This window comes from Nerophis ophidion, linkage group LG22 (genome assembly GCF_033978795.1).
Source record: "Nerophis ophidion isolate RoL-2023_Sa linkage group LG22, RoL_Noph_v1.0, whole genome shotgun sequence".
Classification (NCBI taxonomy): Eukaryota; Metazoa; Chordata; class Actinopteri; order Syngnathiformes; family Syngnathidae; genus Nerophis; species Nerophis ophidion.
The window spans coordinates 23,969,686-23,986,967 of NC_084632.1; the positions used below are offsets into that span (position 1 = coordinate 23,969,686).

The following is a 17,282-nucleotide window of genomic DNA, read 5'->3' on the forward strand; positions in this document are numbered from 1 at the left end:
TCTCCCGAAATGGGTTTGGTCATCCTTGTTTGGTGTGGGTTCACAGTGTGGCGCATATTAGTAAGAGTGTTATATTACAACCCTCAGTGTAACCTGTATGGCTGTTAAACAAGTATGCCTTGCAGATATGTGCGTGAGTTGACAAGAGCTGCGTGTAGAATGCGATCGGCCGACAGGCAGATAGCATTGTATAAAAGCGGGCGCGACGACATGTTAAAGAGGAAGTTAAAAGCATTGCCATCACGGCACGCACTCAATATTGAAGACCGGGCGAAGACCGGAGAATGTTGTCCCCGAGTGATTCCCGGGAGAGGCACCAAACTCCGGAAACTTCCCGAATTAATTGGAAGGGTCGTTGATCATGCAGCTGAGCCACATCAGAGTGAACAAAGAGCCGCATGCAGCTCCGGAGCCGCGGGTTGCCGACTCCTGTAGTAGACCAAGTAAGAGTCAGAGACATTCTTTTAAGATGTTATTACAGTTTAAACCACAAAAGCCCTCTGGAGTGCAGACATCTGTCAATGTTGACCACACTGCGGTAAGTGATAATTTTTGCTAACGGTGGCAGGAATTCTGATAAGAACGTGGCTGTAGATGGTAAAGAATGGTCACACATGCAAACACAAACAACAGAGGGATCTCTGACCTGCCGACAGTCAGTTTACCTTTGGCTGCAACTTACTAAAATGTCCATCCATCCATTTTCTACCACTCGTCCCTCTCGGAGTTGTGGGGGTGCCATAGCCCAGTCAATTACAAGTAAAACAGAGCATAAGTCAAAAAACATTAAGCTCGACTCAATGACACAAACACATAACTTCACGGTTGGACTTTGTCTTTAACTGACTTTCTTTCTGATTTATGGTTCAAGGTTGTACTACCTCGCTACATAGTTTTACTACCACTTGCCAAAGCACCCTGCCATGTCACTTGATACAGTATGTGACCTCCTAGTGTTGATGTAGGTAGTGGTGTTCTATCTACTGTGCCTGTGAATATTCTCATTTATCCATGTCATTGTATACTCATTGAATCGATTGCAACTTGACTATTGTGATTGTTTTAGAAGACGTATCTCCTCTCATTCATTGTGTTGCATCAATTCTTGTTCACAGACCTATATAGGATAGCTCTATTCTGAGAGCATGGTGCAAGAACTAGAGTATTTATCCTTTAAAAGCAGGGACATGCCCAGACAAGGATGGTTTCGCTTCATTGTAGTGCAAAACGACAGTCGCTACATGCAGCGGTTACAGGAACTCAAAACACTTTAACAGCGTTAAAAGTTCTGCTCTTTGTACCATTTTCTGCACTCTTGTGGATAATGCCAGATGTCCTTGAGGCCGGCTGTAATCTGCAGCTGGGCCTTGTCATGTTTTGCATGTACGGGATATTCTTGAGGAATTAGATAAGCAACCGCTTTAACCACGGCGTGAGATCTCGCTTCTGTGGGTTTTAGGGAAAAGCGTCTGTTGATGACACAAACCGGAAACTGATCAAAAATGACTGTCAGGAAATAGTATTCATGTGTATAAATGTTCAGTTCAGTTAAGTTTCAGTTTCAGTTAATTTCAAACATGCATGTAATGCATCACATATTTCTAGTTTCATTACAGCACATCCGAAAAGGAGTAGGAAAAAGTTGAGTTTATTTAATCCTACCACTTTTCATACCATAGCAATTTAGTCTCATTTCCTTGTTCTCTGTAACAGAACAGTGAATAAATAAATAACATAGTAAGTAAACAAATATTAAATACATAAATCTTTGTCTAAAAAAAAACATGTCCTCGCTGCAAGGAGGCACAATAATGAGATCACCTCAGCTCATAATGATACTTTTGTGTGAGACAGGTACCAGTGATCGCTATCTCGGGTTCAGGAGGTGGCTTTCGTGCCATGGTCGGCTACTCGGGTGTGATGAAAGCCCTCTTTGAGTCTGGAGTCCTGGATTGTGCAACCTATATTGCTGGTCTCTCTGGATCCACCTGGTATGTTTTCTTGTCTGGTCCCTTGTATTTTTGATTGAACAGTGTCCTCTTACACACCACCATTTTTCATTTTTCCACTTGTACTGGTGTGGGTCTCATGAGGCAAGCACAATGCGTGTTGAATGGCTTAATGGAATGACCATTTTTAAGCAGATTCACTCCTGATTAAATATGATATTCAACAACATTTAAATGTATGTTATAAGTCTCTGCTTGGTTGTGCAGGTACATGTCCGCTCTGTACTCCCACCCAGAGTTTCCAAATAAGGGCCCAAATGAGATCAACAAGGAGCTCATGAACCGAGTCAGCAGTAATCCATTGAGGCTGTTGCTGCCACAACATATAACCAATTACATCCAGGCTCTGTGGACCAAGAAGGCCTTGGGACAGCCTGTTACCTTCACCGATATATTTGGTATGCTCATCGGAGAGACGCTTGTACCTTCGGTAAGAAACTGCCTGGACAATTTTTTGTAGTTTTCTTTCTTTCAGTACAGTATATTATTGAGTCAGCAATTTTTTTTCTTCCTTCAGAGGATGGACATCAAGCTGAGTGACATCAAGGAGAAAATCAGTCAGGCTCAGTGTCCTCTTCCTCTCTTCACTTGTCTGCATGTCAAGCCAGATGTTTCGGAGCTCATGTTTGCAGGTAAATTTTCGGAAAATATAATCTGTTTGTATCAGCAAATTAAATAGTTTTAAGGCCATGTTTCCAGAAAGCTAAGGAATACGGGGCCAGACTTTATCCTTCACAATTATTCTTATATCTCTTTACCAATCCAACAAAACAATACACAGCAATACCATAACAATGAAATCCAATTCCCAAACCAAACCTGACCCAGCAACACTAAGAACTGCAATAAACAGAGCAATTGAGACAAGACACAAACACGACACAGAACAAACCAAAAGTAGTGAAACAAAAATGAATATTATCAACAACAGTATCAATATTAGTTATAATTTCAGCATAGCAGTGATTAAAAATCCCTCATTTACATTATCATTAGAAATTTATAAAAATAAAAAAAAAGAACAATAGTGTCACAGCGGCTTACCCTTGCATCGCATCTCATAAGCTTGACAACACACTGTGTCCAATATTTTCACAAAGATAAAATAAGTCATATTTTTGGTTTGTTTAATAGTTAAAACAAATTTACATTATTGCAATCAGTTGATAAAACATTGTCCTTTACAATACATATACACATTTATAAATATATACACACACACATTAATATTAATATATATATATATATATATATATATATATATATATATATATATATATATAGAGAGAGAGAGAGAGAGAGAGAGAGAGAGAGAGGTGGGCGGATGTGTGGGGAGGGCGGACCACACCAAGCGTCTCTTTGTGTTGATTTTGCCCTCTCCGATTCCTAAATTGATGTCAAAGTCTACCAACTTGTCAGAACACATCTTCAAACTTCTTTTGTCCAGGTGAGATGCATTATTTATGATCTACAATAAACTTCCAAGGAGCAAGGAAGCGAGGAAACACCTCGCCAGTCAACCATGTCGAAATTATACACAGGCTTGTGATCACAGTGCCGCAATAATTTGTGTGTGTTAGCGCTTTTAAAACCAATATCATTAATGCTTTGTTAATATTCTGTTGACATTTTTGAAAGGTTATTTATTGGAATTTATGGGCGAAATAGAGGAGCTCCCATTTGGATTTATGTTTATTTACAAGTTAGAATGCATTAAATAAAATCCATCCGTCGTCATGTCTTTTATAATGATTGTGAATGATAGGAAAAATATTTCAAAAAAAGTGCAATTCCCCTTTAAGGACAAAAAAGCTAGTCAAAGTTAACGTGGACCCCAACTTAAACAAGTTGAAAAACTTATTCGGGTGTCACCATTTAGTGGTCAATTGTACTCTGCAATCAACTAATAAAAGTTTCAAATCAATCAAACAATCAATCAATCAAAGATTATATGAAAGAGCTCTAAGGCCCTGTCTATATTATTCATGACTACAGCACAGGTGGCCCTTGTTTAACGGCATTCTATTTTACAACGTTTCGTGGTTAGAAATGCACTGGCAGGAATTTGTAATACTGCACAAAATGAGAATTGCATAGTTACGTGTCTGGCAGAAGAATACTTACCCTAAGTAATACAAAGTCGCGCTTGCTATAGTCAGGAAAGGAAATGTTACTTTTCTTCTTTTTAGTTTACTTTGTAACTTTAACCTCCTTTATGTCCCCCAATGTTAATCAAACTCTTTGTGAAAGCAAAAAGGGAAGTGAAATTAGACATATGTGTAGAAATGGAGGAATCAACATGCCCAAGCCGCTCAAACGTCACAACTAGGTACTCTATGTAACAATATACAGTAAGCGCGGTAAAACTCCTAAATCTTTGTATTACCATTTTGAATAAAAATTATCGTATACCGTGATTGATAACCTCACTTTGATAAACAGACGGACCAGTGATACTGCTCATTAAATGGAGACACAAGCTGGCATTTGCTTGCGAGCTCGCTTAAATGCCTATATGATTTCAAGGGATAATTACGTCTTTCCCCATTAAGGTATTACATAAACCAAACACATTGCTCCCCGAGCAACTAAGCTATTTAATCGTGCACATTGAACCTACTAGACGATCAATCTATACTCAGGAATAAATGACATTGTGTCCAGAACAAGACGTGGACTTGTGTTACGTCACAATAACCCAAAATGAAGCACTCAACACCAGTTTTGCCGTTCTCATTATAAAAACACAAAAACCTGTACAAAATAAAATGGAAAATTATAAAAATATTTAAACGCTCAAATAAAACTAATGTAGCTTTTAAGAAGCCAGAACAATATTTGATGTTTCTTCTGACAATAAATTATATTTATTATATTACACTTTTCAAAGAAAACTTGGCTGAGAGATTTCAGAGCAAAGAATGGGGAAATAAGCGTGAGAAATATTAACTGTGCCGTTGGGCGTGTAAATGAGTTAAATTGCATGACTCTCATGCCCAAAGCGTGAGGCTCGGCAGTAGCGGATACTGTATATGGATAAACAGTAACCGTGGTAAAACTCCTGACTCTTTGTATTACCAATCCCATAAAAAAATATATATGTATGTTAAATTGTGATTGATAATCTCCCGTTTATAAACTGAGAGACCAGTGATACTGCTCATTAATTGGAGGGGCATGCTAGCATTTGCTTAAATGCTAATATGATTTCAAGAGATATTAAAATCTTCCCCCATTAAACTATTACATACGTCAAACACATTGCTGTCCGTGCGAGCAACTAAGCTATTCAATTGAGCACATTGAACTTACTGGCGGATCCATCTATACTCAGGAATAAATGACATGGCATCTACCACAAGATGTTAACTCTCATGACATCACATAAAACCAAAGTAAGGCGCTCAACATCAGTTTAGCCTTTCTCATAAAAAAAAAAAAAAACACAAAAACCTCTACGAACTAAAATGGAAAATGATAAACTTATTTAAACGCTCAAAAAAATATATAGCTCTTAAGAAGCCAGAACAATATTTTATGTTTCTTCTGCCAATAAAGTATATTGTTTGTCTATTCATTGTATTAACTTGGTTGAAAGATTTCAGAGTAGAGAATGGGGAATATAAGCAAGAGAAATGGAGAAATATAACGTGAGAAATATAACATTGAGAAATGGAGAAATAAAACTGAGAAATTTCAAGTGTAGGGTGTGTGTGGCGTGTGAATGGGTGGAATTGTGAGACAGCAGCTGATGTATTGCTTTACGGTAACCGCGGTAAAACTCCTAATTCTTTGTATTACCACTTTACATACAAATGATCATTAAATCGTGCCCAATAACCTCACTTTGATAAGCTGAGGGACCATTGATACTGCTCATTAACTGGAGATGCTAGCTCACTTAAATGCTTATATGATTTCAAAGGGTATTAACATCCTTCCCCATTAAGATATGACATAAACCAAACACATTGCTGTTTGAGCAACTAAGCTATTCAATCGGGCACATTGATCCTACTCTCTGATCAATCTATACTCAGGAATAAATGACATGGTGTCTACAACAAAACTCGCATGACGTCACAATAACCAGACGTAAGGCGCTCAAGACCTCTTTTGCCTTTCTCCTTAAAAAAACACGAAAACTTCTACAAATTAAAACGCAAAATTATAAACTTATTTAAACATTAAAATAATAATAATAGCTCTTAATAAGCCAGAACAATATTTTATGTTTCTTCTGCCAATAACGTGTATTGTACAGTATGTCTATTTAATGTATTACATTTTTCAAAGAAAACTTGGTTAGAAGATTTCCGAGTGTGTATAAGTACTCATTGAGCAGATTCAACAATACCGTCAAAATAATGATAACCATGATCATTTTGGTCACAATAATATGGAATTTTCATATAGTTACATCCATAGCCACGACCATTATCAGGGTTAAAGATGGTATTCCTGAACATGTGATAAGATCTACCAAGAAATGGACCATGATAACAAGCAGCAGAGATGTCTCATTATTGATATTTCCCATCTCTCCGGTCGTTGCACCACCCCCTTCCAATGTGCAAACCAACCACAGGGAACCCTCCTCGCCATTATCCCTGTTTCCTTTAATTCTTGTATTTTAATCATTTTATACTGTATTTTGTATGCCCCTGTTTTTAATGTGTAAGTTCCAACTTACACTAAAACTTGTACACTGCATCACAAAACTATTTCCCTCTTTTGCAAGCTGAGGACCACCAGTGTATCATATTGACAACATTTGTATTTCAAAATATGGGGTTTTTATTCTCGAAAGAATGGTCAAATATATGATTTTTTGGGAAAAACAGGAACGTTTTTTCAAACAGGAGAATTTACCTTTTGGTCTATCAGTGGGGAATTTAATTAACGAAAGATGGAGTTTTCTAGAGATATTTTGCAGTTTATAATCAGCAATATTGCCCACCAAGGGACTAGGGGGGTTGGGTGTACATTATCGAATGATTAATATTACTTTTGGCGTTGGCATTCGGAAGCATGCACTATTTTGAGGGGGAATTATGCCTATAAATCACAATCCTTATGTAAGACAAACACACATGGTTTTTTTCTATGCATTCTAACTAGTACATAAATGCGAGCAAAAGTCTGCTTACAGTGGAGCCCATTGGAGTCGCTCTGTTCTGGCGATAAAGCGCTTAAAAAACATCCGAACTCCTCCATCAAGGTTTTACATACATGCTGTAAGTATACAGTATGAAATGTAATAACAAGCACATTCACAGTAACATTTATGTATTTTGCTCATTAGAAACATATGGTGGCGCATTAATTTCACACACGCATCACAACGTTCGCTTTTTCTTTTGACAACATCACTGATTACTGTTCACTGCAGACTACATGAGAGCCTACAAACATAATAAAACATCACTTACTGTACAATGTCTGCTCTCACTGGGATGACGACTAATCGAATGTTAATTTATTAGATAAGGAATGACTCATAATCCTCGAAGAAAAAAGGAGGGTGGAACCAGGCGTCGTGTCTTTTTCTCCATTTCCCGGTCTAAATTGGATACCAAAATTTACCAACTTGTTGGATTATGTCCTCATCCTTCCATTATCAAGGTGATAGACATTATTATCAAGAATAAAGCTTCACAAGCTCCAAGTCGAGAAAGCAGCTCACTAGCTGATTATGTCATTACAGCAGCATAAGAAAGTTACTTCTCTGTGACAATGCGCTGCTAAAAATTGTTTGTCTGCGTTAGCGTTTATAATAATATCACTAATACTTGGTTATCTGTAATTTGGTCACAAAATGTAAACAGTTTTGCTGGCGGTTTTTGGATTGTTATTTAGAGGGCTATTTGGGTGGAATAGAGGACTTCCAATTGGCTTCATTGTAAGCTGACTTTTATTTACGAGATAGAATACATAAAAAATACATATGTCTTCTAATCTCTCATAATTGTAAATGATAAGCAACATTTAAAAAAAAAAAGTTCAGTTCCCCTACAAGCTAGAAAGGAGGAGCATACTGCTGTCTTGCATTATTGTTGGGCTTTGCCGGAGGTCTTTGCTTAATGGAGTGTTTGTGTTGTCATAGCCAGCACAGCAACACACTGTTTGTCTCCTGTTGTGTGTAATTATCACATCACAACCTTCAGACAATTCCCTTTAAAGTGAAAAGCGTGACTATTTTGTCCGACACTTCTACAACTCTTTCCCTAGGACTTTAACGTCAAAAGACAATTTAAACATCAGCCGTTTACAAGAGCCATAATTAGTGTAATAAGTGTTTCCATTGCATGCCTGTATGTACAATGTATGCCTGTATTTGTGAGTCTATTTTTACTCACATACCTGGAGTGTTTGTTGTCGTTCCATGTACTGTAGGTCAATGTCATACAAGCCTGGACAAATATGTCACAATGACATGCCTCGGTATACTTACTGTACATATAGCCTGTATGTGGCAACACTCTTTGAGGACAGAAATAAGGCCCACATTGACTTCCTCTTTATGTTGCAGCGCACAACTTATATCTAAACCTAAAAAAATACTCAAATTCAGACATTAAGGTCTGGAAAATCATACTACATACAAAAGGGACAATTGTAGGAAAGTTACAGTATATTAAAATTACTTGTAACAAGTTAATTATAAAATACTTTTGGTTTGAAATAGGGCTAGACAATTATGGCAAAAACAATCATTTTCATTGCTATTGAAATCACAATTAATCACGAACACAATTATTCATTAATTTGAAAAGATCAGTATTTATTCTACCACCAAAACTCAACTTTAAATATAATTTAAAAGAACAACGGTTATAAATGTGTAACGTATAAACAGCAAGTAAAATAATAATAGGTAAAACAATCATATTAACATTATCTACAAGGGTTAGTGCATGTGCCTCACAATACCAAGGTCCTGAATTATCCTGAGTTCCAATCCCAGGCTCGGGATTTATGCCAATGTAACAGAGGCCAGCCAGTCTTAGTAAACCTCACTCCCCAACAACCTATAAATTAAATGGTAAATGGTTGTACTTGTATAGCGCTTTTCTACTCCTTTTTAAGGAGCTCAAAGCGCTTTGACAGTATTTCCACATTCACGCATTTACACACACATTCACACACTGATGGCGGGAGCTGCCCTGCAAAGCGCTAACCAGGTCCCATCAGGAGCAAGGATGAAGTGTCTTGCTCAAGGACACAACGGACGTGACTAGGATGATAGAAGGTGGGGATTGAACCAGTAACCCTCAGATTGCTGGCATGGCCACTCTACCAACTTCGCCACGCCGTCCCTCTAGAGCAGTGGTTCTCAAATGGGGGTACGATGAAGGTATGCCATGGGGTACGTGAGATTTAAAAAAAATGTTTTTAAAATAGCAATAATTCAAAAATACTTTATAAATATATTTATTAAATACTACTTCAACAAAATATGAATGTAAGTTCATAAACTGTGAAAAGAAATGCTACAATGCAATATTCAGTGTTGACAGCTAGATTCTTTGTGGACATGTTCCATAAATATTGATGTTAAAGATTTCTTTTTTGTGCAGAAATGTTTAGAATGAAGTTCATGAATCCAGATGGATCTCTATTACAATCCCCACAGAGAGCACTTTAAGTTGATGATTACTTCTATGTGACGAAATTTTTATTTGTAATTTAATCACTTGCTTATTTTTCAACAAGTTTTTAGTTTTGTTTTTTTGTTTTTTCCATATAGTTCAAGAAAGGCCACTACAAATGTGCAATATTTTGCACTCTTATACAATTTAATAAATCAGAAACTAATGCTGTATTTTACTTATTTATCATTTTTTTTCAAACAAAAAGGCTTTGCTCTGATTAGGGGGTACTTGAATAAAAAAAATGTTCACAGGGGGTACATCGCTGAAAAAAGGTTGAGAACCACTGCTCTAGAGTAGTGCTGGCTATTGATTTGATACCTCAGGCTTGGTCAGGGTTCGCCTCACCATGCGGAATGTAATGAATTCATGCAGCAGAACCATCTAGGTTACATAGGTGCCATGATCAGGGTGAGAGTGAGTTTTAGGGGGGTTAGAACGGAAGCCAGCCAGTGTGTCTTGGCCATGTGTATCCCAGTATACCTCACTCTATGTTTTTGTTTACATCGCGCTCCAAATCTGGTTGATTTGCCCTAAGGTGACACACGTCAGATTTTTTTTGCCAGTTTAAACGCTCCAAAGTGCTTTGAATCGGATTTTTTAGCATTAAATTCAGGCCACATCAATATGTAGTCCGAATCCGGAATCGAGTCTATTCAAATGCGACTTCAGTCTAAACGCGACCTGCGTCTCCGAAAGTGCCAGTTTAAGTGGTTTCCTCATCACAACATCCGATTTAAGTGGGCAAAGTCTTTACGACTAGATTGAAACTAGATGTTATTTCCTTAGAAAACAGATAATGCAGTCTACTTCTTTCAAACGTTTAAGTTTTTTTCACATTTATGCACGCTACATTTACTGAAGTAACTTTTTTGGATGATTGTCAAAGTAGTTTGAACGCAACATACTTTTTTACTTTAACTTGAGTATTTTAGTGATAAAAATGCCACTTTTACTACAATACATCCAATCGCTACATTTATTTACATGTTCACTATATTTGTAATCTATGAATTAGTGCTTGCCAGAACACATTCTTGTCAGGGAGACTTCTCACAGCAGTCACAGTCACATGACTCTGTTACACCAATCAAATGAAGGCTGGCAGTCACATGACCGCGCTCAAACTGTAAATTGACGTGACTTTAGACATTAGAAACTATGAAATACAACATTTATATTATCTTTGTCAGTAGAAATGTTTGCGTTTTACCCTACAAGATTTCAACTACTAACAAGAGAAAACACTGTGCGGTAAATTGTAGATGTTTTTTTTGTTTGTTTTAAACGGAACATATACTTACATTTGCCCTGTTATAAAATCATAAGTGACTGTAAAATGTGGATATTTTGTAGGATATGCTGTAGTAGTGTCTCAGTCTCACACACACACTCCAACTACTGTTGTAGTGCAAATACCATTAAAATAGCACACAAAATAAAGCAGAAGTTAATCACTAGTTACTCAGTGCTCTAGTAGTTTTTTTGTGGTGTGTTTAGTTTTTCTGGTGTATGAATGTGAAGGAATGTTTGCTTGGAGGCCATAGGCGCAAGATTGGCAGCCGCATTTCTGTCAGTCTACCTGTGGGCAGCTCTGGCTACAAATGTAACTTGCTACCAACAATGTGTGAATGTGGAGTGAATGAATAATGGCTTCTCAGTTCTTTGAGTGTCTAGAAAAGCACAACATAAATATAATCCTTTTTTTTGTCACTGAATACTTAATCTTACTCAAATAATTATTTGGAATTTTGGATGAATACTTTTTACTTTTACTTGAATTATATTATTCCAAAGTTATAATACTCTTACTGGAGTACAATTATGGTTACTCTACCCACTCCTGCATGTATATATAATATAATATACAGTATATGAATGATAAATGTCATTATAATATTCTAATGTTTGTCTTCAAACGTTTAGTCAACAAAGCCTAAAAACCCTCATAGTGTGGTCATTGCTTGTTTTTTGTACATTAAAGTCTATCTTGATATGTTGTGCTAACATATTTGTGCTAATGTCTTAGGGGGAATAATGAGACAAAATGTACATTGTAACAAACTTTTGCAATCTGCATTCTTCACCACTGATTTGTGTCGTAAAGTTATCACTTAATTTTGAATTAAGTGATTTATATACTGTATGCTTTCTGAAACAATTGTTTTTTTGTATAAATACTAATTGTGTTCATAGTTTCTACTGTATATGGATGCATCTCAAATTGCTATAACTAATGTTATATTTTTCTGTTCGTCAGACTGCGACCTGTTTATCTGTCTAAAAACATCTGAAAAATCCATTGTTTCTATTATGTACTTTGAGTATGCATGATACAGTGACAGTATTATGCTGAAAATTAGGGGTGTGGGAAAAAATCGATTAGAATTTGAATCGCAATTCTCACGTTGTGCGATTCAGAATTGATTCTCATTTTTTTTTAAATCGATTTTTTTTTTTTTTTTTTTAAATCAATCCAACAAACCACTACACAACAATACCATAACAATGCAATCCAATTCCAAAACCAAACCGGACCCAGCAACACTCAGAACTGCAATAAACAGAGCAATTGAGAGAAGACACAAACACGACACAGAACAAACCAAAAGTAGTGAAACAAAAATGAATATTATCAACAACTGTATCAATATTAGTTATAATTTCAGCATAGCAGTGATTAAAAATCCTTCATTGACATTATAATTAGACATTTATAAAAAAAAAAAAAAGAATAGTGTCACAGTGGCTTACACTTGCATCGCATCTCATAAGCTTGACAATATTTTCGTTTAATAGTTAACACAAATTTAAATTATTGCAATCAGTTGAAACAAACATTGTCCTTTACAACCATAAAATCTTTTTACTAAAATTTACTGCTCTGCTTGCATGTCGGCAGACTGGGGTAGATCCTGCTGAAATCCTATGTATTGAATGAATAGAGAAACCTTTTAAATCAGGAAAAAAAAACGTTTTTGAATCGAGAATCGTTTTGAATTGAAAAAAAATATCGATTTTAAATCGAACTGTGACCCCAACAATCGATATTGAATCGAATCGTGGGACACCCAAAGATTCGCAGCCTTACTGAAAATACTACTAATGATCTTAATAAATGCCTATTTAAGCAAAGTTTAAAATCTACTGTATTTGTAGACGCCAAGGAGACTAGAAGAAATATGTCGTGTCCAGTAATGCATAACAATCTCTTTTTTATATATTTTATTTTTAATGATGAAGTTCCAGTAGCACAGTATTGATGTTTTTAAAAATGTGATGTACATCTTTTGAGCTAACACTGATGTTTCCCCTGCAGACTGGGTGGAGTTCAGCCCTTATGAAATTGGAATGGCAAAGTACGGCACTTTCATGACGCCTGACTTGTTTGGAAGCAAGTTCTTCATGGGGACTGTCGTCAAGAAATATGAGGAAAACCCTCTTCACTTTTTAATGGGTAATTAACAGAGTATGCTTTTAACGATTCTGCTTTATATGTAAGAAATTAAGAAGGATTTATGAATTTAAAATAAAACATTCAATACAAACTGCAATGAGTTGGCAACTGTTCCACGATGTACACTTGTGTACTGCAAGTGTGCAGCTGAGATAGGCTCCACCACCCACCGCGACCCCGAGAGGGACAAGCGGTAGAAAATGAATCGATGGACATTAATATAAATATAATAATAATAATAATATAAATGTGTTCTGCTGCAGGTGTGTGGGGAAGCGCCTTCTCTATTCTTTTTAACCGAGTGCTGGGCGTCAAAGACACACCTGGAGGCTGCACAATGGAGGAAGAGTTAGGTAAGCACATTCCCTCTAGTTGTAATAATTTCCTATTCTCATTTAGCTTCTCATGGTCAAAATAATCTCAATATGATGTGGGGTCATTTTACACCACTGTGAACTACAACCACAATAATGAAAAACGTTAAAGGCCTACTGAAACCCACTACTACGACCACGCAGTCTGATAGTTTATATAACAATGATGAAATATTAACATTGCAACACATGCCAATACGGCCTTTTTAGTTTACTAAATTACAATTTTAAATTTCCCGCGGAGTTTCCTGTTGAAAACGTCGCGGAATGATGACGCGTATGATGACGCGTGCGCATGACGTCTCGGGTTGGAGGGGACATATTAACCCAGCACCACACACGGCTAAAAGTCGTCTCTTTTCATCGCATAATTACACAGTAATTTGGACATCTGTGTTGCTGAATCTTTTGCAATTTGTTCAATTAATAATGGAGACTATAAAGAATAATGCTCTTGGTGAAAAGCGGTGTATTGCAGCACCAAAACACACCCGGTGTTTCTTTGTTTGTTGTGAAGCTTTAACACGGAGCGGTCAAGCGAACATGTTTCTCTATGTCAACCAGCGAGTTTTTGGATGGGAAAATTGTGATAGTAAGTCGGCTCTTACCGGAGACTTCAGTGGATTATGGGACTTCCTCCTGTAGCTCAAAAAGGCAGTTGTGATCTTGGCTCCTCCGTTGGCTTCTCTGAGAGACACTGGCGTTCACCGCAGCCATCCGACTTTCAGGTATGACTTTGTAATCTCACTAAAACACTATTAAAACAATAAGCAGATAAGGGATCTTCCAGAATTATCCTAGTAAATGTGTCTAATTACATCTGAAACGGTCCCACTGCCGCCGCCTGAAGCCGTCGCTTTTTCTTTTTCTTTTTTTTTTGTGCTTCACTCTAACTTTCCTTATCCACAAATCTTTCATCCTCGCTCAAATTAATGGGGAGATTGTCGCTTTCTCTGCCCGAATAGCTCTTGCTGCTAGAGGCTCACATTATAAACAATGTGAAGCTCACATTATAAACAATGTGATGATGTGAGGAGCCCTACTGCCCGTGACGCCATGCGCACATCGTCTGCTACTTCCTGTAAAGGCGAGGCTTTTTTATTAGCGACCAAAAGTTGCAAACTGTATCGTCGATGTTCTCTACTAAATCCTTTCAGCAAAAATATGGCAATATCGCAAAATGATCAAGTATGACACATAGAATGGACCTGCTATTCCCGTTTAAATAAGACAATCTCATTTCAGTAGGCCTTTAATAACACACTGGAAAATAAGCCCCTCTTAAAAAAAATATGTTTATACAGTATATTTTTGCTTGTTTATGAGCAAAAAATCTGCCAATGGAACAAGTCAAAATTGTCTTGGTAAGATTTCTAAAAGACATATTTATGCTTTAAATACCTAAACGTGATCTTGGAATTAGCAATTAAAATTTATCATTAGATCGTACTTACTAGTATTGTCAAGTGTCTTAAAACAAACTCACTAAAAAAATACTTTTCAGGGGATTGTGACTTGTATTAAGTTTGTTTAGGTATTTTGAGGGCAGCACGGTGATACAGGGGTTAGTGCATGTGCCTCACAATACGAAGATCCTGCGTTCAATCCCGGGCTCGCTATCTTTCTATGTGGAGTTTGCTTGTTCTCCCCGTGACTGCGTGGGTTCCCTCCGGGTGCTCAGACATGCACCTGGGAATAGGTGAATTGGCAACACTAAATCTGCCCGAATGCAGCTGAGATAGGCTCCAGCACCCCCCCGACCTCGAAAGGGTCAAACAGTAGAAAATGGATGGATGGATGGATGGATGGATGGATGGATAGGTATTTTCACAAGAAAAATATATATTTGGTGAGATTGTGAGTTTTTGCAGTGCAATGACAGTATTAATCTCAACTGAGCAATAACAGAACAAACAACCATTCACACTCACATTCACACCTAAGGACAATTTCAAGTCTTCATTTATCCAAATGTACATAATATGAAGATGTGGGAGGAAGCATGATGATGTATGTTTCAGAGTAGTTTCATTTTAGTTAATGGAATGTCAAGGATAGGGAATAAAAAAAAATGAGGACCACTTATACCAGGGGTCGGAACCTTTTTGGCTGAGAGAGCCAAGAAGCCAAATATTTTAAAATGTATTTCCCTAAGAGCCATATAATATTTTTTTTTAACACTGAACACAACTAAACGCGTGCATTTTTAAGTAAGACCAACATTTCCAGAATATAATAGGTCTCTTATTCTTTAAAATAACATTGTTATTCTGAAGCTAACTGTGGAGGGGGCGTGGCCTGCGGGCCTGCAGCAAAGCAGGATGTTGCCAGGACTGGCTTCGAAATCAGCGACAGGTGCGTAGACGGCCCACCTGGGCCTTGTTATCTAATCACCTGTCGCTCTGTTTTAAGCAGCAGCCAGGAGGAGAGATACAGGGTTGGGGCTGGAGCCAGAGTGGAAGAGAGGACAAAAGAGAAAAAGACAATTGCTGAAAAGCAACTGAGAGAAAAATAAAATAAAACAATATTGTAACCCTAAAACAGGCTCTTGGTGGTCTGAAGAACCCCCAGGAGGGCAAGCCCCACACTAACCAATAATAAATAAATTACTTCTTACTATTAATGTAACTTTTTGAACATAAAAAAGCATGAGAATGTTTTATATTTTGAACGTTATTTTTAAAACTGTGATTACAAGTGGAATTATTCATTACTTATTGTGTTAAGCAATGTCAGCTCAGATTTATCCGAGAGCCAGATGCAGTCATCAAAAGAGCCACATCTGGCTCTAGAGCCATAGGTTCCCTACCCCTGACTTATACTATCTAATGAGAGTGCTTGTTTATTGTTGTGAGAAGTTTGGAGATAATTTTCTACTCTGCATAGTGCTGAGAAACGACTTTTTCTTGTTACATTATGCCTTTTTTAGCCCATCCATTCATTTTCTACCTTTTTTCCCTTTCAATTAGTACATTTTTCCAGGTTTTTGTTTTTTTAATTTATTCATACAATGTGCTACGGGGCTGTAAAAAACAAACAAACAAGCTGCTCGTCAAAAATGGCCCCCTCGGGCTGCACTTAAGACACTTTTGGGCTATATGAATGGTGAAGTGACACAAAAACATGCTAAAACATATTCAATAACTATGCAATGAGTTTCATGATTATCATGAAAAGTGAATATACCCATACGTTTACTTCGTAAAATAGTTTGAAAAGATGTAAACAAGGGCGGATAATCAAATCAATTGATCGAGCGATAAAATGAAACTCAATAATTTTGATGCCATCAATAAATAGCTATATTTGTGTGCGTTTGTTTTTGTGATGTGTCGCTTCCAAACAGGAACAAGAGGGTTCACTTTTCTCCTCTGGGATTAAAAAGTACTTCTGATTCTGATTCATTCAATAAGAGAATTAAAAAAGTGTGAATCCTCTTGTCAGTTGATTCACTATCTTTGTCTGTGTGGATGGATGCGGGGCTGCTACTGTATCTTACTCACACACTCAGGATGCAACGACAGAGCCTTGCGAGTCGCTAATGATAAGCATCGCAAGGTAACAACGATTTGAAAGAAAAAAAAGATGATTACAAAGCTATATGTCCTGGTGTAGGAATACTGTATATTTGGCTTCAAGCCAAATGAGGGAGCTGAGCCCATCAACACGGACGAACAAGCAAGTATGGAAAATATGTTAGAAAGTGATGGCAACAGAAACAGACAAAACAAACTACTCAACTCAAATTTTTTTCAATATTATTGCGGTTTACCCCAGGGATCAATACTGG

At 37.1% G+C, this 17,282-nt stretch overlaps 1 protein-coding gene across 2 annotated transcripts in view; it reads left to right on the forward strand.

Annotated features, from left to right (window-relative positions):
- Positions 1–17,282, forward strand: part of LOC133540713 (cytosolic phospholipase A2-like) — a 63,308-nt gene that overhangs the window by 21,680 nt on the left and 24,346 nt on the right. For both annotated transcript variants that reach the window (XM_061883564.1, XM_061883563.1), the window contains exons 8-12: positions 1,855–1,991; positions 2,217–2,439; positions 2,527–2,641; positions 12,981–13,118; positions 13,382–13,471. In XM_061883564.1, coding sequence (XP_061739548.1) covers positions 1,855–1,991; positions 2,217–2,439; positions 2,527–2,641; positions 12,981–13,118; positions 13,382–13,471 — 703 coding nt within the window. The remainder of the gene's footprint in view (positions 1–1,854; positions 1,992–2,216; positions 2,440–2,526; positions 2,642–12,980; positions 13,119–13,381; positions 13,472–17,282) is intronic.